We start from the raw sequence: 25,473 nt of genomic DNA on the forward strand, positions 1-25,473 counted from the left end.
CGGCCCGGGACAGTGCTGGGGGCAGCCCCAGGCTGGGAGAGCGGGACGGAAAGGGCGGGGTGCCGGGAGGAGTGCGTTGCCGTCACCTGGCCCTGCCCTGCCTTGCCTGGAGGTGTGGGGGTCGGAGCTGTGGCGGTGAGGGCGTGGGTCGGGGAGCTCCCGTGGATTCCAGCCGCGGGGGTCAAGTTTATCGAAGCGTGCTGACTCCATCTCAGAGCGTGCCTCGATTCCGATTCTTTAGATACTTGTTTGCTGTTCCCTATGTAAGGTGTTTTCCTGTGTGGCTTTTCCGGGTGATGGGGTGAAGTCGGTACTTCGTAGGGTGGCTGCTACTGAGTCGTCTTCGAAAGGGCAGCCCGAAAGCTGATTGGTGTTTGTGTTTCGTTATTGCCGGGGGAACCTTTATTTTCCAAGTTCAGTATCACATCACTTTTGTGATACCAGAAGGGGAGTGGGCAAGGTGCTGGTTTAGCTTGGGAATTTTTTGTACAGGCAATAAATTACTAATCAAAAGCAGGCATCTTGCCGTGATAACTGTTGTTACTGTCCTGCTGTCACATGCTAGAAAAGTTTCTTGCCTCGTGACCAAGAGGTGGATGGACTCCTTCAGTTTGTTGTCATTAGTTAATTCCTGTCACAATTTATCATATTTTTTTGTAGATGTTGTGTTGTGTATAGTGACTACATTTGTTTATCTCTTAGAGGCTTGGAAATCTGGCTTCTCAAGTCACAGCATCCAGCAGGCTGTCTTGTGCACATTTGAAAAGAAGCGCCGATTAACATCTATAATATTTGAAACATAAACTTTAAGGAATTTAGAGATTTCAGAGGAGCTAAGATTTTAGTTAGAAATAAGCCTTACTAGAGTTAATTAAAATAATAATAATAAATGAGTAGGCCTTGATGAAGTTAGGAGTTAGTAGTTAACTAATAACTGATTGCTTGTCAGCACAATGTTTATTTAGCTGGGTTTATAATGAAGAATATAGAAACTGACAAATAGTGTTTAGGAACATAAGACAATTGTGGGCCTCCTCTGTTCTGAAACCAATTGAAGACAAGGAATGGGAGTTCTACCAAGAGTTCATTTGTCATATTTGCATTGAAAAGGTAGAAAGGTCAGAACGAGGAAGACTTCATTTACTTCCTCATTTTGGGACCCCTCCCCATGAAAGGGACCACCGACCCATTTCAAGGGACAAACTACTCATGCTTAATAGCTTTTGGAGTGATTAGCATACAAAGCGGGGAATGGGATGTGTGGGAACTCAAAATGTCTCTCAGACATTTTTAGAGGTTCCAGGCCTTGGTCAGAAGAATTTTATACCCTGGCAGGCAGCTGGAAACAGCTGTGATTTTGAGTTTGAGCCATGGAATGAGTTACCAACTTTGGAGGTGGAACAAGCAGTCACAAAAGGTTAGATACTATAGTAGAAGTAATTACAAAGTTGAGGGGAAAATTTTTTAGTATTGTACAGGGGGATTTTTACTTTGTACATGGGGGTCAGAAGTTCTAAGATGGAGGAAAGTGGGCTGATCCTGTTCTTCCTTCTTCTTCTTCCTTGCCTCTATGTTCTTGGTGATGTTGGCACTCACAGATTGGTTTAGAGTAGAAAAGCACTTTGTAATATAGGTAGTAGGTATTGGGGGAAAACTATAAACATGTAATATGTAATATATCATATAAAAGAAAGCAGCAGCCCTGGGCGGGGGGAGAAAAGAAGAAGACAGCAGACAGGGAGGGTGTCAGGAGTGTGTGTGTGTGTCTCTGCCCGGGCCACTGACCAAGCAGCCACAGCCCGAGAAGACAATCTTTTAGATAATTAACAATAAACTGCCTTGAGACGGAACAGCAAAAGCCTGCAGTTTTTCTTTGGAAGCACAAGTTGGAGGAGGAATTTCAACACCACATGGGAACCCAGAATAAGGCTGGGGTTCCCACAGGGATGTACCAAAATTATGAATATGTATTTGTATTTTGGGTATTCAATACTTGTATGGATAAAGACTCTGTAATCACCTGGAAGGTATGGTGTGTATTTGGGAGCTATCCCACACACTGCCCGGCATCAAATAAACATACACTTTCTAACTTTAAACTGTTAGAGAGTTTTTGTCCATCACAGTTGGATATCGGTACTAGATCAATATCCGTATTTTTTAATAAATCATATTTCCTGAGTGTTAGTGACAAGTGGCAAGTAGCACTGGATGTGCTTTCCACCACCCTTAAGCCTGTAGCAGCAGGTTTTACCTTTGCCTTGCCAGCACAAAGGTTTATGTAGCTCCTCAGGACTGGCAACTACTGGCAACCACAGCTTGCATTTTTGGCAGTTGAGAGTGTGAACCTGAAATGGTTGGTGTTCTCCATTGTAACTGTTTCAGCTGTTTCTAGTCCAGAATTTTGGCTTGTTAACTGTCCAAAGACTTACGTATGCTTTAAACAGGAACCTCACAGGTCCTCACTCTTGAATAGCAGGTTGTTAGCACATTCAGCTGACAGCATTTGGGCTACTGAAGTGTGCATATCAAATAAATCCCTAAGATGTTACTCCTACATGTATTTAATTTTATGGTTGAAATCTGCTGAGTCCTTGGTTCAAAGTACGTCATAGTTACATAAAGTCACATTTCTGTGAAAATAATTATTCTGTAATTGAAAGCTGTACTAATGGTTGGTAAACTGTGTTTTAAAAGTTTGAGGGGGTGGCTTTCGTTACACCCTCTTCTTACAGTCTGCTTCTTGAAACAGGTCTATTGCTGGTCTTGATGTTAAGTTGCTCATAACACATAATGGCTATAATTATTGGTGACTCCAATCCAGTAATACTTCTACTCTCATTCTAAACTGGAAAGCCCACAGGATGAAAGTTGCATGATTCTGTTACTGGTTTTAGCACCACTAAAATCACTTGAGCAAACACAACAGAGGATGGAAATTTGTGCTTGTGGTCCCTTAATGCAGAAAAAGATCTGTTGTAACTGCAGGACATTCAGAGAGGGACAGCTGGGCTGAAGAAGGGTTCTGCTTCTGTATGAGGTAATGAGAAGGCCAAAACAGACAGGTAAGGTGTAAAATATGATAGACACCTACAAAATCATTAAGTGGCACAGAAAGGGAGTTAAATATTCGCTGTCTCTTCCATTACAGCAGCCATAAGTTGTCTAGTAGGAGTTAGGTCCAAAGCAAATACAAGGACACAGCTCTCTATGCAACGTGGAGTAGGAGGACTTATTGTCATGCCAAGAAGTACAGTGTGTTGAAGAATTTTGTTAAAAAGGAGAGTCTGAACTTGTAAGTACTTGGAAGAGATCCATTGAAGGATGAGGTGTCAATAAATACACAGATTTCTTCAAGTCCCACCAAGACCTGTTGGGAGAGTGCAGAAGTATCATCATATACTCTGCTCTTACTCTCCCCTAGATGCCAAGTTTCCATAAGGCAGATGTTTTCTTTTGTGGGAACAGTGGACAGGTTAATCAGGATACTTTCTTTCTCCAAATACATCATCAAGCAGTAGGTAAGCATGACAGTGTTGTAAATAGAGGCTGTTCAAGAAGGGGAAGGGAGCCCAGTTGACAAACCAGGCAGTTGTCAAACCCAATTATAATTCATTTTCCTAGTTTCTACTTCTATGAAAAAATCACCCTAATACTGCTGACATTCCGTCTTCACTTTCGAATTAGAAGTGTAGAAGGAAATTAAGGCAATTGCACTTTCTGTGAAGAAATCATTTCACAGGAACCATTGTGGCTATACGCTTTACTTTTGAGAGAGCAATTATTGTTTGATCTCTATCCAGGGTAAACTCAGATCAGAGCAGATTTTTTGATACTTCCTGACGGTATGCCCTTCAGTAGTCTTGAGGAGAGGACATTTAACTGGGTTAAAATAACTAGGCTGGCCCAGCCCAGTACAGGAGCTGGAGGATCTGTGTTGTCTTTAATGTGAGAAGAGATCGGAAGTCTCAGTTCCCTTTGAATCTAGTTTACCTTCGGCACTATGCAGGTTTCCAGAAAAGTTTTGCTTAAGGGGAGGAAATAGACTTCAGTCACTCTTCTGAATGTGTTTTTAAACCTAATCCTGTCAGCTATGGAGAGAGAAAGATATAAAGTGGCATGTGACAATTCTGTAGCCGTGATTGAACCTTAGTAGACTTGGGAAGTGTTACTTGTTAGGAACGTTTGTTTTCTTTGACATGGTGGGTTTTCAAACTTTCTTTGACACGAAATATCTTGTAGGGAGTAGATGTTTAGAACTTGTCTTGCTGCAAGATCCTGGGAATCTAGCCTAGTTCAACAAAACCATTTAGCATATGTTTTTCTTGCTGGTTTATTTTTATTCTGTTGGAGTTAGTGAGGCAGTCACTTACTATTAGGAATACATGAATGGGTAGAAAGAATAAAAGCTGATAACAGCCATGTGTTAATGTTGGAGCTTCACTGCAAGTGCTATCTATCTCTTGGTAATAAATTTGTAAATCTTTAGAATGAGATAATGTGCATTTGACAGCCCAAGTGGTTTAGGCAAAAAATAGATAAGTGACAAACTGCTTGAGTCTCAGTGGCTCATTGGGATGTGGTCTTAATTTACAACATTTTAATGTGATTGATAATTAAAACTAATTAAATGTTATGCAAAGCAGCCTGCCCTTTTTTAGCTATTTGACTAACTAGTAATGACTTTACCTGGGGAAATCGAATGTTGTAGGTTTATCTGAAATGACCAGAAAAGAAAAGAAAACCTCCCAACATATAGACATCAAAACTCTCTGCTTGCATGAGATGAAGCTGGAAAATATAAGCCATATTATATTCTTTCTAAGGAACAGAGTTAGCATCCAGTGTTACAGTATACAGTGCACCTTGATATTTTTACTTAAGGCTTCGCTTTGTTGCCTGTTACAGGGATTTTGCTGCTGTTTAAGAAATATTTTTGTTTCATGTGCACATAAATAAACTTCTAGCAAGCTTTTTTGACATAATTTAATTTATAGAATAAAAAATAGTTCAGTAATAAAATATTATTTTTATAGAATAGAAATACTATTTTTTTATGGCATTTGAATAAAGAGTTTTTTTGAAGAAAAAGAGAACTGTGGCATGTTTAAGGAACCTGTTAAGGAGGAAAGTTAATCTGATCTATTGTATTTGTAGTCTAAAACCTCCTATTTCCTGTCCTTTTTCTTATGCTTTAAAGTGGCCAAGCTTTAGGACTGAAGGACTGTAGGACTGAAGGAACGTGCCTTGAAAAGAACCAGACATTTGGTGATCTCCAGGAAGTTATGATGAAGCACCCCTTTGTCTACACTTAGCATCAAAAGCTTCTGTCTCAAGATAGATTCCTTAGGCAATGTTAATACTCAAGAATACAGCCCTGTGTGGCATTCCTCTATAACAGTGTGATTGTGTTTTGTTAAACAAAAGGTGCAAAAGGACAGCATTTAACTATCAAAAGATTTTTTTTACCTCATCATCTCTGAACTCTAAAGCAACCTGAAGTTACAGGTTAGTAGACATCACATCTATTAAAAAAAAACCCAAAACAACATACCAACACAGTAAGTAGTTTGGTGAAATTATATAATTGCTTCTTTTTGCCTTGTATCAGCAGTGATTCTTGCATGTCTGTGGACAGACATTCATTCAACCTGTCTACAAAACTTCAGTGGATTTATGGAGTGAACCTTTTCAGGTTTTGAATGTCCTTATTTATGCAAAGTTGTATAATCTGAATCTCCTCTGTGCTGAATTGGATTGCTCAATTTTTCTATTCAGGTCATATTTTTTTAGGCCTTCAATGATGGGTTGTTTTTTTTTGCTTTTGAACACTTTTCAGTAGCATGTGTCTTACCTGATATGTGGTATCCAGTGTAGCCACTGAATTTCAGCTGGGTTCTTGTTAAAGTGCTGAGAAAAGCAGAGAGGTGACACAGAGACCTAAGTTTGCAGCTCCTTCCTACTATGTTTTTCAAGATAGCCATATTGAGTAAAACATAACTTCCTAAAATCTTAATTCTTTGGTTCCAAGTTATATGAGGTGTACAGCCCTTTAATGATATTACAGCATGTCATAAAGCCCATATTAATACAATTTCTGAGTTGCAGCAAACACCAGCTGCTTCTCTGCCAGTCATGCAGCTGAATTTTTCACTTTCTCCAAAGGAATACTATATCTGTTTGAGAGGTTTTTGACCCCCCTTTTATGATTCCTGTGCCTTTGAGAGTGGAACTTTGAGAGTGGAAGTGATCTAGGGTAATATATAGCCCTTCACAGATGCCCTCCTCTTTCAGCTTAACTACTGATTATTTCCCATCCCACAAAGCCACTTGTGTCACACTTGGCACACACGGTGGATTGCTCACCATAGACTTTTAGATAAATCATTCCTGTGACCAAAGGAAAAGCTGCAGCACAGCAGAGAGGTGATCTCTTAGATTACCTTATCTCAGTCACAGCTCTGCCAGACTGCTGCTCCTGTGATCCCTTCTCTGTCAGTTGGAGCTATGGCAAATGCATCTAGAATGCATGCAGTTAAGGCTGTTGCCAGCATAAAGGGACAGTGTTGTGAGACCTGTATTACCTTTTCTTGCTTTCTGGATCCTAGAAAGATGAGTTCTACTGAAATGGTCCTCTGGCAATGCATGCAGTTGTACCTAGAGATCTTCACCCTGTGCAGAGGCTGCTGATGAGTTCTTTCCTCTCATCTGGAAAAAAAAAAATAAAAAAATAAAGCCACAACCAAAATACACCAATGCAGATAGCTCAGCAATTGGTGAAATGAATGATGGCCTAGGTTAATATTTTTAATGTTTCTGCTACCTACTAGAGTCTCATAATGCTGTAAAAAATGGCACTTACCAGATGTTGACCAAAGGATAATTTGTCTGCTGCAATTTGAACGCTTGCCATGGACTAATATTTGGCAACATGTTGTGTAAATACTTTACGTTCTTATCAAGATTTCAATTCTTAAAAATACTGAGAAAGTAGAGTACGTAGTTGGACCACATTCAAATTATTACACAGTTTAAAGCAAAATGACGTAATGGAAAGATAACAATTATGTGCTTCAGCAGCACGTTATGAGATTGTCATTGGATGCCCTAATACATGAAAACATGAATAAGACTGGAGGTCTTGAGGAGCATAGCTCTTATAAATATAACATGTGCTTCAATTTCAAGGCTCAGTGGTTTTCACACAGAAAGAATGTGCCTGTGGTAGTCTAGGAGTGAACATATTGTGTGGCTTTCAAGTGACTCAGCACTGTTCCACCAGCAGCAAAGTAGAACCAAAATTGCTGTAATCCGCCAGCAGAGGATCAGCTTCTATGGCACAATCTGTTTCTTTTCTCAATTACCAGGCAACATATAATAGAACTTCACAGGAAAAAAAAGAGGAGGAAAAATAGCAGAACTGAAAAATTTTTGGCATTTTTGCAAATCTGGGGGTTTTTTTGCATTTTCAGATTAAAGAGCAGGAAAAAAACTGTCCTAATTTCAAGTAAGCTGGTCACTGTTTAAATGTCACTAACCACTGGTCAGATAAATTTTGCCTTATTATCAATTATATTAATTTTTATTTTCTCAAATGTTGCATTTTGTGGACAAATGTGAGGTGTAGCTAGAAGAGTAAGTTGTATGATGGGACTTGAAAAACTGTCTGTGGAAAATATCCTCATGACGTGGAGCAGTGAAAGGAAGTGTAAATTTGTAAGTAACATGGATTGGGAAGTAGTTTTGGTATGCTCCTAGCTGGGAACGTGTGGGGTTTTTGCTGAGTGACAGGATCAGGCCTGCTGTGCTATTTGCAGACAAGTTCATGGTGTATGAAAGTCGGGGCTGTGAAAGTACCAGTAGCTGTTGACATCTAAGCCTAGTGAATTGGAAGGGTGGTGTGATGAGAAAAATGAGGTCAGACCTAGAACTGGTAGTGCTGAGGGTTCAGGCAAGATCATTGCAATGGCTGGGCCTGCCTGTCAAAATAATTGATAACGTGGTGAGAGTAAAACCTTCTGGGTGGAACTAAAAATTCTACTAAGACAGTGACCTTAGTAGAAAAACCTTTGTGGGATTACTGATGTCATGTTTTTGGGTTTTTTTGAGTTTTTTAAACATTCTTTTATTTTCCTTTGTTGAACATTTGTTTTAATCAAATGTAATCAGGTAACAAGCCAAAGATCTTTAGATACTGTTTTTGTTTTCTGTGTTCTAGAAAATTAGGTTTTAAAATCTTCTAAATCGTGTATGCATGAGCAAATTTGTAATTGACCTGCTGTTGAACTGAGGAGAGAAAAAGCTTCTTCTAGTACTGTTAGCTATTCTCTTATGTCAGAGAATAGCTAACAATATTAAACAAGTTAAGAATGGGCCATTTTGTTCTTTTGAGATACTATAATATAAAACAAGATAGGGTTTATTTGACATAATTTTCTGTTAATGAAGCAACTGCTAAAATCTGGTTGTCTGTGCCACTTTCTTTTGTAAGTCACAAATGCTTTGGGATCTGTTGTAGGTAAGCACTGACTAAGCAGTGATGGTAAGATAGCTTTTTCAGTATGATTACTAGGGATTTTGTCAGTATACTAGCACATTGAGTCGTTTTCAATTGCTGTTTTTCTAGAATAAAGATACAGGAAGCAATGGCAGTAATAATTCTGCAAAATAACATTCTCCTTCATTAGCTGAGGTTTTGATGAGGGAAGGGGTTCTGATGTGAAAGAGCCTTCGTAAAGCTCTGAAACCAGGTCTTTTTGGGCATTGCTACCTTGTCAGCCATTTTCTTTCTTCTCTGTCTTCTATTTCAGCTTCATGTGCCCTTCTGAAATTTTCCCTGTGAGTTGCTTGAAGTTATTCTTTTGGTTAATCCCTCTTTCTTGTCCCTTCATCTATCAAGTTAAATTTTTGTCACATTAGACTTGCAAATGTGTTTAAGTACTAAAGCTGAATTACATTTACACCTTTCAGTATAAAAATGTACCTTTTGAAAATAAGGGATTATTGGATTCTGTGAAAAACATTGTTATAATGAATGTTTGTATGTAATGTTGATATGTAATTCTTTCTTTGCAGCTGTCTTTCAGAATAGTTACTTGTGATTTCTGCCTTCTACCTTTTGTAGAGTTCTAGTTTTCATACCTTAATATTAAAATCATGACCATTTTAATTGGTTCTTCTTTACAAATCTGCCTTTCAAACATCCTAAGAAAAGCTTTCCTTCAATCTTGCTGCTGTTTTTAAAATGTGTGAATGAAATCTTTAAATAAAAAAATATTTCTTCACATGCAAAAATTTTCAAGTTTTTTGTTTTAGACAAGTTTCTCAGTGACCGCCTGACATTAGTTTTGTAATCAATATTTTTGTAAAATAGAAACTTTGGCCAAGGTGTTCTTCTCTTTCATAATGCTTGAAGTGTCAATTTGAACTACAGCCCTAATTTGGACTGAAAGAAGGTAATGTCATATATTTAAATATCTGTGTGTAAAAAATGGGTTATTAATGTGTCTGTTTTATTTCAGGAAGATGTGGAAACAGGAGTCCACCTTGATCCTGCTATCAAGGAAGTTCAATACAATCCCACTTACGAAACTATGTTTGCACCTGAGGTAAGAAACAATGCTGGTTTTTAGAGCAGAAACACCTTTGGCTTCAAGGAAAGAGGTTATATAAATTTTGTGTGACTTTCGTATAAGACAACTTCTTTGGATGCTTGCTGCATTTTGGAATATAGTTTGGGCAAACTAAAAAATACAGTCTACACAACAAGTGTGTTGGTATTTTTAGTGCTTGAATTTTAATATTCTGCATAAAACTTTTCTAAGGAGATAAAATGTTTATCAGAATTATGGCTATGAAAATTAAAAATTAAGCTGGAAAAATAGCATTATAAAGATGCTGAGTTAAACATGAACTGCACTGAAGTGGTCCTTTACTATTTTCACATTTTTGCTATTTATTCGTTGTGCTCATTAGTTAATATTTGTATGACTTACAGATATAAGACTTTTAAGAGGACGATTTAACATTAAAATCAAAGTATTTTCAGTTTAATTATTCACATCAGTATTAAGAATTTTAGTAACTTGAGCTATGCTAAATTTGTATAGTGAAAAACATTTTAAGACTGAATTTAGACTGCCTGGTACCATGTGAACCACTTTCCATTTTGTTATAACTGACAGGCTATCTGAAAGATAAAAGTAGCTGTTCAAGCATTTAACTTTTTTCTGTATTTACTTCTTTGTGCAGTTTGTCTTCTTTTCGACCAGGGATTTTGCTTTCTAGGTAGACAAATATGGCATCAGTATCAATTTTCTACATTAGTTATGCTGTATGTTTAGAAAGCCTCTTGAGGAACCACATAAAATGGCCTTTTCTTAAGCGAGCTTGCAACATATCAAAGTCATGATGTGTGAACAAAAGTACTAGTTTTAACTTGCTTCAGTGCTGCTGTGTATAAATGTTTTAGTTAGGGAGACCTACTGTAGGACAGCCTTGGGTTTTATCTTTTGAATGCTTGTACTGGTCCCATACTGAATGATGGTATGTGCTGGTTCTGTCAAGTAGCCCATATCAACCTCAGCTTTGTGCAGAAAGCTCTGTGCTAGAAAGTTCAATCCTGAAATCAACTGTTCAGAACAGCTGTGTGATTACCATGTAAAATAACAGATAAAGAAGTTTATTCAGTAGTCACAAAGGAATTTAAAATTGAAGTGATTTTGCATTATAATTTTTGAAACACAGGTCTCTTTTTTTCTGTGGTTTTTTTTTTTTTCTGAAAAAGTGACACAAAAATAACAAATTACTAATTCTGCTCCACCTTGTTTTAACATTTTTTATGAAGTTTGGACCAGAAAATCCATTTAGGACTCAGCAAATGGCTGCACCTAGAAACATGCTTTCTGGATATGCAGAACCAGCTCACATCAATGATTTCATGTTTGAACAACAAAGAAGAACATTTGCAACCTATGGTAAGTCCTTAGCAGTGGAATTCACCTCCATCTTTATCATACCCAGGTTGGACAAATCGTGATGGTCTTGAGAGAACAATTAATAGGACTGTAACTTCTGTAAACTGCTTTTTATCAGAATTAATTAAATGGGAAAAAGCTTTTGAATAAGAATCCATATGAATAGAGATAATATGGATCATTTATTTAGGAAAATTAATTTTGCAATTCTGTTTTGAACTGTAATCCAGTCTGTTATTTCCTAGCAAGCCCCTCTTAATTAATCCTTCCATTAGTTGCATCAAGTGTAGAAAACACAAATCAAAATTTCACACTCCTTACATGACTAACTGTAGATCTGTTATGCAAATAGATTCTCTCATGTGATTCTGACTCCCTCTAAACCATACAGAAGCCTTATTGAGTTGTCAGGTTCTTCAGTGGTTGCCTCTTGATACCAACGGAATGAACCAGATTTGCAGAGAATGGGAATGCATTACTAAAACAGTCTTGGCAAAGACAGACCGAAAGAACTGTCTTGGTGTTCACAGTAATAACTGCTTTCTTATACTGAATAACATTTTCCCTTGTAAATAGTGGCACTTGAAAGATAAAACATTTGAGTCTTGGGGAAGCTTGAGGTTCAAACAGACTTTTTATGAATTGTAAGAAAAAGTTATTTTTTTTTAGATAGAAAAAAATATGGAAAGGCTATGGATTCTAAACATTCTTCTGCAAACATTTGAAAGAGCAAAGCTCCCATGTGTTTACATATAATAATGGTTAATTTTTTTCCTATGTGTCTTGGTAAGCTTTCATTTCTGTTTAAGTTTGATTGCAAGTGCTTGTTCAGATGAAGTATCCTTTATATACTTGAAATTCAGTTTATTAGGCAAGATCTGATACTTCCTGTGTTAACTTAAAATATCACAACACACAACTTTGCACAATAGATTTGCATCTTTCTTTATTCATATTTACATTCAAAATACTACTTCTTTCAAACTGTTTTGTATCAAAAATCACCTTCCTAAACAACTATCCTTAATTTCATTAGGGCTTTATGCATGCCTGAATTCATTTTACTGCATTCTGTGATGCATGAGACTGGGACTTCATTGCTAACATCTGTGGTAGCTAGGTATTACAGTGGAAGACAATGCCTAACATCAGAGACTATCCACACTCAATTTTCATTATGCTTGAGTTTTATTAGAAGCTTTCTTGTAAATGTTGAAAATTGAGATATATTAATTACAGAGTTTTTCTCTTTCATAGTTTTAGCTATTAGGTACTTTTCACTGAGTTGTTAGAATGTGGAATATAACCAAAATGACAATATTAAGAAATTGATATCTAGTTTCATAGCATAATTTTAACTTACTTGACTATAATTTTGATATTAGAACTTGACAGATAATACAAGTAGGAGCCTCTGTTGAAGATCTGAATACACAGATTAAATTTTGTTCTGTGAAATTAAATGTAACATTTTGTGGGTTGAAATTAAATGTAACATTTTTGTGTGTGTAAAATAGATACTGGGAAAAGTGCCTGTAGGCAAATAGTGTTTCACTAGGGGTATTTTGTTTGAAAAGTTTCATTTGGAGAATGAAAAAGCTAGCAAGTCTACTCAAAACTACTTCTGTTGGTTATGTCATCACTGTACAGCAACTGTCTTGAAAGCTGTATTAAAAATGAATATAAAAATGTATTTTTAAACCTTGGAACACTGACAACTGTGCAGCTATCATTCAGCTTTCTAGAAATGTTCAACAGATAATGACCTGGATACAGTGACAAAGGAACTAGGAAAAGATTGATATAGAGGCAGTTGAAACAGCAAGATCCAGCACTAAGAACCTGAAGTTCAAGCTCGAAGATGCAGTAAGTGAGCATGATATTCTGGCTCAGTAGGAGATCTGTTAAAACACCAATCCTTTAAGTTCCCAGAAAGTTATCTATTAACACTTTCAATACTCTTTTGCCATTTGGAAGGATGCAATAAATATCTTCTCAGAAAGTACAAAGTATAGAAATGCAAGTAAAATTGGTAGGCATAAACCCAAGCCATAAATCTTTTTCAAGACTGAGTCATAACCTATTAGAAGAACAGGAGTAAACCATCTTTTAAAAGCTGCAAATCTTGAGACTTCTGGTCTCTGTTACTCTGATTAAGCACCATTGCACTAAGGCAGGAGGTCTTGAACAAATCTGCAATAGCTGGCAAGTAGATAAGTGTGACTGTAAATGAAGGACAAGGCTAATAAATGAGATCACATATCCAAAACAGCTCAACTGTCTCAGTGTCTTTCACAAAAAAATTACATCTTTATAATATATATAATCGTGAAAGCTTATACATATTCATTGAGAAGCCTGTATATTAATCACAAACAAAACCCAAATATTTTTGGCAACTAGTTTTTCTTATTTACTTCTTGTGCAGTAAATATTTATTCTTAAAAGTACATTTTTCTTGTGATGCTTTGATAGCATAATTGAGAACATCCATGCTGTTATTGACTGTGGGTCCTTCCAGCCCTTTATTCCATTAGACAAGTGGCCAGCAATGGGTGTCTAGTGAGGAGCAGAAGAAGGAAGCAAGAAAATAGTGATACATCTGAATACTTCTTTTCAATACACAGTCTGTCAACCAAGGGCAATCTTATGTATTTATTAATTTTCAGACAACTTGTTGGGTGTTTTCTGGTTTTGACAGACTTTTCTAGCTGCTTCTTGAACCTGTATAATTTTTCTTTGTACAGTAACCTCTTTCAGGCAGCTCTGCAGCTTAGCAGCTCCTTATGTGAGGAACTCTCTCTGTTTCAAACTTGTGGAACTTAACAGCTTTCTAGTTTGGCTTCATACCTCTGTCTCTTATTCTGGAAAATGAAATGAGCAATCATTTGTTACTAACCATTTCCATGTGATTTCTTATTTTATAGATCTTGGACATAGCTTCTTCTCAGTCTCCTTTTTTTCCCCACCTGGATAGATCTGATCAATCTTCTTGTTCCTTAGTCGCAGCCTTTTCATGCCTATGGCTGTTGTAGTCTCTCTTCTGTATCTCTTCCAGTTCCACTGTATTGCTCCTAAGATGGAGAGCAAAGCCATGCATAGTCGTTACATGTTACTCTCACTGTGAATTTGTTCTGTGAGTAACTTGCTCAAAGCTACTTGCTCCATTTTTCCAGATCATTTATCAATATGTTGAATGTCATGGGCCTGAGCATGAATCCACCAGCAACTTTCCTGTGCTGTGCAAACCAACCATTTATTCTTGACAGTGTTTTAGTAACTTTTAATCAACTGACCATCAAAACACCACAGGACCTGTGGGATTTTTAAAATGTCTTTGAGGCACCCTGTAATAAGTCTAACTTGGTTTTGTAAAGGTATCCAAGATCAACTAAGCTTTTCTCATTCACAGGATTGTCACCTCAGAAATATTCTGGAGGTTTTCTCATTGTGATTTACCTGTAGAGAAAATTGTGGTGTCTGTTCTGCTGCAATATATAATGCTCATCCAAGTGCATAGTCATTCATTGTAGCTTCTATTCCTTGAATTTTCTAACCATACAAATGTCTGGTAGGTTGATCTGCAGTTCTCAATATGTCATCTGAAACGTCTTTTGAAAGAACTGCATTGTATTTGATACATTCCTTTTCTGTCATATTGAGGTGGTATGAGGTGAGAGTATCTGCCCTGTGATTTGACTTTAGGTCTCTTGGGTCATTGTCTCTGATCCTGGTGTTTGTTGACGCTTATTTGACTCTCTAGTTTCCCAGCATTTCATGTTGAGGTAGATACGGCGTCATGTTGCCCATAAGGAAAGTTTCCGGCACAGGAGTCTACCCAAACTCCACCATAATCACCATGTGTTTAATACAACCCTCACAGATGTTCTTTGCAGTTCTTGATCATCAGTTGGCCTACATATTGTTGGGTACACTTTCTATCCCTGCCAGTTTTGACAAAGGACGAGCATTAGTTTTTACATCTTACAAGATTTCCCTCACTTCTGGGAGCAGGCTGCCTTAGTATAGTGTTTACTTTGCTGGAGTTTGGTCTTTGTATTTTCCACATCTGCAGCTTCAGCTCTTTGAAGAACAGTTTCTTATTTCTAATGGTTTCTCTTAACTTACTATCCAGCAGTGCTCACTTCTTTCTGGTTGCTTTAAATTTGTCTTTTATTAGCTGTCAGGCATTAGTTTTTTTCCTCCTACATGATGTCTTTGAAGTGCCCCTGCATTTGGAAAAGGCTTTACCCTTTGGCGCTCACTTTCTGTTCCTTTTAAAAATATTTTCTCAATATAGCCCTCCTGTTTTGAGATTGAAATCATTGTCATAAATGTTTTTATTTGAGATTGAAATCATTGTCATAAATGCTTTTATATCTTCCTTTGCTTTGTCAACAATGTTAGTTTTTATACCCTGTTATGGTCATTGTTAAAATATGTGTCCTTAAAAAGAGTATCTTAAAATCAAGTTTCCTGCACTGCTAAACTAGCTTTTCTTCATGTGAATCTCTGACGTGACTGCTTCATGGTACAAGTACATTGTGTAAAAATTGTCACATCTTGGTGTGAGATTTGTACAGTCTGCTGCAAAGAATTGACTAAAATATGTCATTATTACTGTGCTTCTTTCCCTGGCACCTGTTGTTTAATTTCTGTTACCATTTCATGGTTACTGCATTTTCTGTCTTAATGGTCACTCTGGGAGTTCCGGCAACTGTACTCACCACTACTTAGACCTGAAATTTCAATCCACAGGATCATTTAATGCTCATTAACACTATTAACCTGTTAATCTGATTTATTTTTAAGCTTTCTATGGCATACAGCATGTTTCTCCCCATTGGCATGACCATTTTATTTCTGTATTCTTTCTAGCTGGTAAAGCATATATTCTATGTCCAATTATGTCAGTATTGTCCTACCAATTAGGTTAGTTTATTATTTTAAAACAAGATATTTCAATGTATTATTTTTAGCCTCTGTCATTTTGCATGTGTGCTTGGGTTTTCCATTTCCCTGCCTTCAGTTTAAATAGGATTCTGTGATTATTACTGTCCCTGTTAGCTGAGATTTCAGATTTCTGTGCTGCCTTTTCCTCGAGGATATGGGTTTCTAAAGATTGTGTGTCATTGCAAATGACTTCCTTTTTTTAAAGTATTTTTTAAGTATTATATTTCTTTTAAGTACCCCAGCTATTTTATCAAAAAGTACTCTTTCAACCTACTCAGTGCCATCTGCTTTTTAATTTAAATGAGACCTACCCATCTCAGTAAGGTTCCTTGTATTGCAGGAGTTAGGGGAAGTGAAGTGGTCACAGGCACTGGAGATGTTTTCCACATTAGGGTTAAAATTTGCAGTGGCTGAGAGAGCTGGGACTGTTTAGTTTGGGGAAAAAAAGGAGTCCTGAGGGGGAGACCTTATTGCCCTTTACAGCTACCTGAAAGGAGTATGCTGATGGCATAATCCATAAAAAACATTGAATAAAATAGTCCAAGTAGGCATTTTATGATGTTGTGAAAGGTCCTCTCCCAGTTTAATGGAAAACCATTAATAATTGCTCTGTGGGAGTCTGACTTTTTAAATCGGCAACCAGTTTTGCATCTGCAGTCCTAAGTAATCTAGCCTAGTTTGAGCCTACTGATGTAAGGCAGTCTTCTTATTTTCATTTCAACTATCAAGCGAAGGCTGTGTCTCTAGAAAATAAAATTCCCCTTCACAAGACAATATGATTTTAAATGCTTAACTAGCATTATTTTTAAAATGTTGTATTCCTTGGAGCATGTCAAAAAAAGACCAGGAAGTCCTAACATACAGCACATGTTTATTCTTCTGCATCTGTGCTATTAGCTGAAAGAGTCTCTTCTCTTGAAAATTCCCTGTTGAGTACTGATAAAAAAGTCAATATATGACCACATATACAATTTCAGAAGCAGAATTACAGATTATTTTTTACGTGCTGCACACAAATTGTTCATGAATATTTTAGCCATTTCATAGCTATTTGAGCATCAGTACTCATCCTAATAGTGGACTGCTTCATTCATGCAACATTTGGTATTTTTAAATCTCTTCTTCACAAGATATTAATGTCCTTTTTAATAAGAAATAGTCTTCTATTGAAGTCTAATGAATCTCAAAGCTCTTTATGAGTACTCAGTAACTTAGTTATAGCAGGATTATGTCATCACTAACACTGATATTTTAAGAGCCTAAAATAACTGCCTTGGAAATAAAACTTGTGATTTTTTTTTATTTTAATCTACTCATGTTACATGCGACACCTACAGTCACTTATTACCTGTTAACATTTGCAGGCACTTTATTCTCTGATTACTTTGATTCTTCAGAGATGCCATTTCAGAGTGGGTTAGTCCAGCTGTATTTTTCCTCATACCTGAGCTACTTTGGATCTCTATGTGCTGCATTGCACAGTGAGGTGTAAACAGGCTTTAATGAGCTGTCTTTCTGGAATGCACATCAAAGTCTAATTATTTAACCAACCATTTTCAGGTGCACTGGAATTATGGATGTGGGTGGAATTGTCTCTTTCACTGTTAAAATGTTGTGGGAAATATCTGTCTCCTAACTAGAACTGAAGGAGACATAGAAGTCAGGGCACATTATGTGGGATACCAGCTGAGTGAGATAAAAGCAAGCTGTCTTTTGCAGCTGCGTTTAGGAGTCCCAGCCAGAAAGAAAATATTCCCTTTCACATATCCACTAGAAAGTAGAAATTGTTCAGAGCTTTTCTGTGAGAATGATGCTGGACCAAATTCAACTCAACTATAAGAAGTCTCTACTTCCACGGGAAGCTGTGCTTGGCCCAGGGGCCCTATTCATGGGAATACTGTCCCTCTTTTACAAGTACCAAGCAAATAGAGTCCCAGAGATGCTGTCAATACAGTTGGAGGACAAGTAAACCACTGTATTGATTTTGACAACAATCCAAAGTAATACTCTACTGTTAACAGAAACCTTATAGCTTGGAAGGGAACTCATTGAAATAGTGGCTTAATAAAAGCAGGCAGCTAAATTAGGGGAAGTCTGATTGCAGTGTTGGCTCAATTTGCTTATCCATAGAAGTAAATCCTACTGAAAGTCTAGAATAAATTATTTTATTGTTTAACAGAGGAATAGTGGGAATGTATATTTTGTAAGATGACATTGGTGTATATTTGTCTCCCTATATTGTATTCATAGATCATCTGGACATATGTTGTTCCATAGCTGGGTTTTACCAAGTTTGAAACTCCAGGGCTGGTCGGCAGGTGGAATGCTCTATTTAGATTGGGAATGCCTGCTGTGTTCTTGGAATGGCTCTTCTACTAATTTTAATAGTACTTTTTTTTCCCAGCATCTAAAAAGAAATTAACTGGACCATGTTCTAGGAGTGTAATCTTTCTGGAAAATGTTTGGGGAGACAATCTCCTTCCTTTGGCTATTGGAATGGTATTGATAGGTTCTCAGCTTGTATGCGTTTGTATGGGCCTTTATGAGCCATTGCTCTCCAGATTAGACTGGATAATCTCCCCCTGCTCAGGATTGTCTCTATGAATCAACAAAAATGCAGGAATCGGATTGTATGCTGTAGGATTTAATTCATTATGTGCGTGTGATTGCTTTTACTGATGGTTTAATAGCTTTCTTTCTTTTTTTTTCTTGATACGGAGGAATTCTCATTCACTCCACAAGAGACATTTGATCACTTTAATATTTAATAAAAATTGGTGTTATGTCCACCAGGGTGCAGTCTTTCCCAAAAAAAAAAAAAAAAAAAAAGCCATGGTGGTCAGTAAGTGTTCAGTGCATCACCTGTTCCTTGGAAACCAAATGAATTTGTCTATCTTATAAGATCATGCTATCCACTTCAGAAGAAATGGAGAAAAAAAGTTGAATATATGTATTACAATTGTAAATATCCTGAATAGATACTAAATGCTTGTTCATTTTATAAATTATTTATAAGACTAAATACAGCAGATTTTGTTGTGGTTGGGGTTGTTTTGTTTTTATTGAGGCTCAATATTTGTAATCAGGAAATGAAGATGTGAATACTTAATTCTTTTAAAAATTAAAGCCCATGATTACTGCTTCTGATACCATCCACATTAGTTAAAGCAAATCTTTTCAGGTTGAAGCTTTTCCAGTTGTGGCAGGAGGAGAATAAAATAATTTTTGCTGTGGGAGACAGAATACATGCAAAGCCCTAAAATACTTCATTTGATTTATTTTTTCCCCATCTCTGTCCTTTTCCTTCCAGCTGCTGCCACCTCAGGACTGCCAAAAATGACAGTCTTTGACCCAGCAGAAGCAGTGGGCAGAGCAGAAGGCTGCTCCTGAAGCCAGAGGGCTCTGTGTATGCAGCAGCCACTCTCTGGTTTCCATGTGACTCACTGGCTTTGCAAACCAAGGAGCAGTGCCCTGCACTAAAGCAGCAGCCATTTAACATCAAGTGCACTGACATAAGATTTTGAGTTAGTCTATTCTTTATGCCATGTTACTACAAGAAGAGGTTGCTATGACATTCTAATTTTGCATTGCAGCAAACTGACCTGAATTCAGCATTGACCTCTCTTGGAGCAGGGGCATCCTGGGGTCCCTTCCCACCAGATTCTGTTACTTGGCTTCTTGTGATTACCCACCCTTGGTATCTTATGTTGTTAACTGTTGCCTATTACATTTATTTATTTCTCTGTGTGTGTAAATTTAAGAATTCTGATAGCAAAAGGTATTCAAGGGCCTCATGGTACTACTTCATAGTAATCTTTATATTCAGGCCAAGTGAAAAGTTAATGGAATTCCCAAGTTTCAATCCTTCATCATCTCCAGCGCATTCAGAGTTAACAGGAAAGAATTTGCAGAGGGACAGAGTAGTAAAAGTTGTACAAAACTGAAAAGCTTGAAATAACAGTATTTTTTTTTCCTCTTGTTCCAGGTTATGCATTAGATCCTTCTGTAGATAACCCTGAAGCTGCTACCAAGTATATTGGTTCTGTAGAAGAAGCTGAAAAAAATCAAGGTAGTTAACTGAGAATCTTGTATAAATTACTTGCATCTTTAAACTGGTTTCATTTCTTCTTTACTAAGAAATTGAATAGGTATTAGCAAAAGAACATATTTTATGAGACTTACCCATGTCCAAGAATCCAATAAATAAGAGATGTGTTGCAATTCTAATGTAGAGGGGGATGAGAAATATTGGAGTATTTTGTTTTCTTGAAGTAGCAAATGATTCAAGTTGTCATGACAAATTTCAGAATAGGATTTGTAATGTGCCATTGCATTAATACAGTTTATCAGTACAATTTGAAACAGCTTTTTGGTCCTCTTAAATTCTGTCTTAGCTAACATTATCATGTGTCTGCATTAGGATACCTGTATGTTTGAGCTAATCACCATAACTGCTCCTCAGGAGCAAACTGATCACTCTGTGTGCAACCTCTGGCACTCCTGTTGGCAGTTGCATGTTATCTCTGCTTAGCAAAGTTAAGCTCTTTGGGTTATTTGGAAAAGAAAAACCACTGGAAGGTTGCCAATTGGTAACAGCATGGCATGCCAGTGGGAGGATTGACTACCAAAGGCATGGGGTTTGTAATTAATACTTTGAGACAAGATGTTTAACACTCAGAGGGAAACGTTCACATTGGAAAACTGTACCTGTGTAAGTGTCATGGCTATGCTTTCCCTTGCATGTCTTTTTCAAATATCCTATTCACATGGGTATACAAAGGATCTTTATTTCTGTGTCCTCTTCCTCAGAATATATCCAAGCTTATTTCAGTCTTTCCTTCCAAAGAAGGAAATAACTAAGATTAAACCATTTTCAAAAACTGTTTTCGTAACAGAATTTTAAGAAAATTTTAATTTTTAAGAAAACCCTTGATTAATGTGATTCCTTCTGATCACTACTTAACTTTTTACATTCCCTTTTTTCCCCTTGTTTATGTAAACAATTGTCTGTTTTACACTAGATGAGTATTACTGCTGCTGCAGAAAAACATTGCTTGAAAATTGAACATAATTGTATATACAAGCTTGAAAAACTTAAAAAATGTTAAAATAGTTTTTTACCCTCCCATATCTGTATTGTATAGTGGTTTTGACACATGAAATTCTGAGGATGTAATATTTGTGAAAAGCTAGTATTTCTATGAAAGAAGAAGATAGTAGTTGGAGAGAGATGACTGTCAATAGTGACAGACTTTTTAAAGTGGGCTTGGTGCAATAGGACAAGGGAAATGATTTTAAGCTAAAAGAGGATAGACTTTCAGACTAAGTCATAAGGAAGAAATTTGTTACAGTGTGGTTGGTGAAATACTAGAACAAGTTGCCCAGACTTGTGTGTAGTGTGTGTCTCATCCTTCGAAACATTCAAGTTCAGGTTGGACAGGGCTCTGGGCAACCTGATCTAGTTGAAGATGTTGCTGCTCACTGCAAGGTGGTTGGAGTAGGTGATCATTAAAGGTCGCTTTTAACTCAAACCATTCTATAATTCTAATAATTTTTTATAAATTAAAATACACAGTTGGGGTTGGGGTTTTGGGACATTCATTTTCATTTTAGGGCTGTTTTTTTTTCAAACTGAGAGGATTCAGAGGTATCAGAAGCCAAGAAGACTTTACTTTCAAAAACTACACTATTTAAAGCATGAAAATCGTTGTGTTCATACAGTCAGCAGACTTACTGTTAAAAATTTATGGTACATGCGTGGTTAAATATTCTAACAAGATAGGATACACAGGTAAGGTGGTTACTCTGTTACTGTGCATAGTTAACAGTGTTCATAGCTGGAAAAGTGAGCAATGCTTTGGCCAATTTTGCTCTAATACTTTTTCCATGTTGTCCTTTATACTGAAAGGAATGGTGGTGGTGGTTTCTTCTTTGACTGTGGTGTAACCTCTGATGTATTCTGTGTTAGCAGTTAGTCAGTGTATTTTTTCCTTCTTCAGGTTTAACAGTGTTTGAAACAGGACAGAGAAAAATTGAAAAAAGGAAGAAATTCAAGGAGAATGATGCATCTAATATTGATGGTTTTCTGGGACCATGGGCAAAGTATGTTGATGAAAAAGAAGTAGCCAAACCATCAGAAGTAAGTCCTGCTTTAACAAAATGGATACAAATTGTCAGTACATGGCAGTGGTTTCAGCAGAGGTCCAGCTACACTAGTGCTTGTCCAAGCAGATCCATGCTATGCTTTGGGGTAATAGAAACATTTTTGGCGATATGTTCAAATGAGATGTTCCAGATATTCTGCGCTCAGTAATTTGGAACACTTTTTGGAAATAAAATTAATTCAATTTGTGTGTAGAGTCTGATTAAAAGAAACAGGTTGGAAAAAGAAAAGTGAAAGTAAAAGTTTTTGAAAAAAAAAGGCAAATGAAAACCCCCAGTATCACACACACAAATACATTTATCCTAAACCATCCAAACAACAGATATCCTTCTTGTCCAGTCACTGCTTAGCTTTAGTCTACGAATAAAAATATATTAGTTATTTTAAGGTACATAGCCTTCCAAGCTTTTATAGTTTTGACAAGGGTATTCTCTTTATTGATGCTTAGAAATATTTCTAATCTTGTTTAGCAACTAAATGTCTTCTTAATAGAACAATAGTACAGTTCTGGATTTTGTTATGTGATTCTGAATGCTGACTTTTAAGAGATCATGTTTTATTTTTTTCCAGGAAGAGCAGAAGGAGCTGGATGAAATAACAGCTAAGAGGCAGAAGAGAGGAAAACTAGAGGATGATAAACCTGGAGAGGAGAAGACTATATTACATGGTAATGGCATCTTCCTGGCTGTTCTCATTTTCTAGCTCACTGTGTTTTCTTGCCTGCTGTGTTAATTAGTAAGGATGGCAGACAGCCTCAGCACATTTATGTTTCTGTATTGGAGATAACAGCACTCACAGGCAAAAGCATAAAGGATGGGGCAAGAGATAAACTTGGAGTAATTCCACTTTGTACTGTGAAGAGCAGTGTGGAAATATCATTTTTCAGAGTACTGGTTTTATTTATTTATTTTTAATGTTACTAGATGCACGTATCCCTTTCCTGTTTCACAGAGCAAAGGTATTGAAGTTAAGAGTTTGGCTTAGTTTCAGCTTCAGAATTATTGTAGTCTTATGTGTCAGTATTTTCATCAGCAGGTAGTGCTCTGAGTTATGGTTTATCAACAATTTAGAAAATCACTTAAACGTTAGACTTCCTCAATTTTTAATGTAAATGCTCTTGCCATCATACAATGAATAATTGTATATTATTAATTACCCTACAGAAGCCTATAGTATGTGGTACCTTCAAAGAAAATGGCTTGGTAATTAAGTAGAATTCAGTAATTTTTTTAAGCTGTTACTTCAGCTGTCTGCATACAAAACAGCCCTGTGTTGCAGGGCTTGGTGCGGATAGTGTGGTAGACAGGGTCTCTTTTTGTGTACCAGTTTCTGCAGCCAGGCTCACACACAGGAGCTGCAAGCATCCTTTCTAATGTGTGTTGAGGAAGAAGTGGTGGCTGTGAGAAAAGCATTGCCGACATAAGAACATCGTTCTGTTTACGTGTAGTAGATCATGACAATACTTATTGAACAGCAGTGAGCGTAACAAACATTAAATTTTAGCCACTGAGCAGCAGTGAGCATAACAAACATTAAATTTTAGCCACTGAGCCTCCTAAGGACTAATTATTTAGTGTACAAGTTTTCATGGTCTCTATCTGAAATTTCACCTTGCCATATAAACTGTGATTTTCTTGCATGCAAACATTCGAGAAATTCTCCATTTTGAAGATGTTTGTATGCATGAATACTGTGCAAGAGAACAACCAAAACTGCCATAACAACATCCCAGAAACTGAGAAATTAATTTAGTGCACAGTTTATTGTCATGGCTACCCAACATACATCTACTCTGAAATAATCCATTTTCCTGCACAATGCTTCCCTGTGTTTCTAACTGTGGAATCACTTCTTAAATCCAGTTAAAGAGCAGCTGTTGGCTGTTGCTGACCAATATTGCTTCATGGTGGCCAAATGAATCTTTTTTTCCTTGATTAGTAATTCTGTTGCCATGAGTGACGCATCACAGAGCTGCACAGTTTCATCTATGTAGTGTTAGCATAAGGAGAGTCTTTTTGGTCAGGGGAACTCTCTTGCTGTTTGATGAGAAAAATGGATAGGAAAAGATTGTCTTAATGTTTGGATTGTAAGGTTCCAAGCAGACTTCACTGAAATCACATAATTTGAGTTTAACTAATGTCAAATAAGATTCCACATGTGTATGAAGAAGCTGGTTTTTCTTATACCCCCTCTCTCACTTCTTGCTCTACAGCAGAGCAGCTGTAGAGCAAGAAGTGAGAGAGGGGGTATAAGAAAACCATAATTGTGTGAGTTGTTGAGCCTTTCAAAGATTATAACCTCTTAAAATATGGATTTTCAGAATTCTGTGTTTATCTTTTCAGTTAAAGAAATGTATGACTATCAGGGGAGATCTTATCTTCATGTCCCTCAAGATGTTGGGGTTAATCTCCGTTCTACAGTACCACCTGAGAAGTGCTATCTTCCAAAGAAACAAATCCATGTGTGGTCTGGGCATACAAAGGTAGGATGTTTGTGAGCATACAGCATAACAACCCATTTAAATTTCTGTCTGCATCTAGTAATTTCTATAAAACTGAAGAATCAGCAGAAAGAAAAGACTTTACCATACTCTGCATGTACTTAGTTGAGTTACATGCTCACAAGGTAGCAAACACAAGGTGTTTGCCTGCTCCATTGCAGTTGTCCAGCTTCATATAATTTCGTGTTAACATAGTGACTTCTTGACCTACCTTAAAGGGAGAAGTATTATTCAGTGACTTTGGGGGGATTTGAAGTTATTTCCTAAACTATGATATGAGTAACAGTAAGGCTGATTCTAGAGATTCCTAAGAATGTTTGGGGGTTGAGGGTTTTTGTAGTAAGAGTACTTAAGGGCTATTTCCTGTCAAACTTAAGCAAAGTTACATAGGTTTTGTGATTAGGGTGCATCAGCATTACAGGTTTCTCAAAAAATAGCTAATACCTTTGAGAGGTGTGTCTTGGTAAGAGTTTTCTTTGATGTTACTTAACATCCACAGTTCCTTCTTGTGTCAGATACCAAAACAATATACATACTTCTGATATTAAAAAACTGTTACACTGCTCAGGGTTGTACAGCATATACTCAATTTGCTGCTTCTTTTGCCACTAGTTAGAAGTACTGCTTGAGGAGGAATATGCTACACTGCAATGGACATCACCGTAATAATATTTGGAAGATGGAAGAAAGGAGGATGCAGGGAATGTTTTTAGCTTTTATCCCTTTTTGCAGTTGAGCCGCATCTCTGAGCTCTTCTTAAATGATTGCTGTATTGATGAGCTTATAGCTGCAACTTATAGCCCAACTATCAGGGCTTTCCAGAATGACATCTCCTCCCCAAAGCTCTAGTCCCTCCTCTGCCTATTATCCTATTACAACAG

The 25,473-nt window shown here is 37.0% G+C and overlaps 1 protein-coding gene across 1 annotated transcript in view; it reads left to right on the forward strand.

The window, feature by feature from the left end:
• The window catches only part of CDC40 (cell division cycle 40), a 37,603-nt gene that overhangs the window by 267 nt on the left and 11,863 nt on the right, over positions 1–25,473 (forward strand). The window contains exons 2-7 of the mRNA XM_021553761.4: positions 9,522–9,608; positions 10,847–10,976; positions 19,915–19,998; positions 21,929–22,068; positions 22,663–22,759; positions 24,435–24,574. Of these exons, the coding sequence (XP_021409436.1) occupies positions 9,522–9,608; positions 10,847–10,976; positions 19,915–19,998; positions 21,929–22,068; positions 22,663–22,759; positions 24,435–24,574 (678 nt within the window). The remainder of the gene's footprint in view (positions 1–9,521; positions 9,609–10,846; positions 10,977–19,914; positions 19,999–21,928; positions 22,069–22,662; positions 22,760–24,434; positions 24,575–25,473) is intronic.

This window comes from Lonchura striata, chromosome 3, assembly GCF_050655825.1.
Source record: "Lonchura striata isolate lonStrDom1 chromosome 3, ASM5065582v1, whole genome shotgun sequence".
Classification (NCBI taxonomy): domain Eukaryota; kingdom Metazoa; phylum Chordata; class Aves; order Passeriformes; family Estrildidae; genus Lonchura; species Lonchura striata.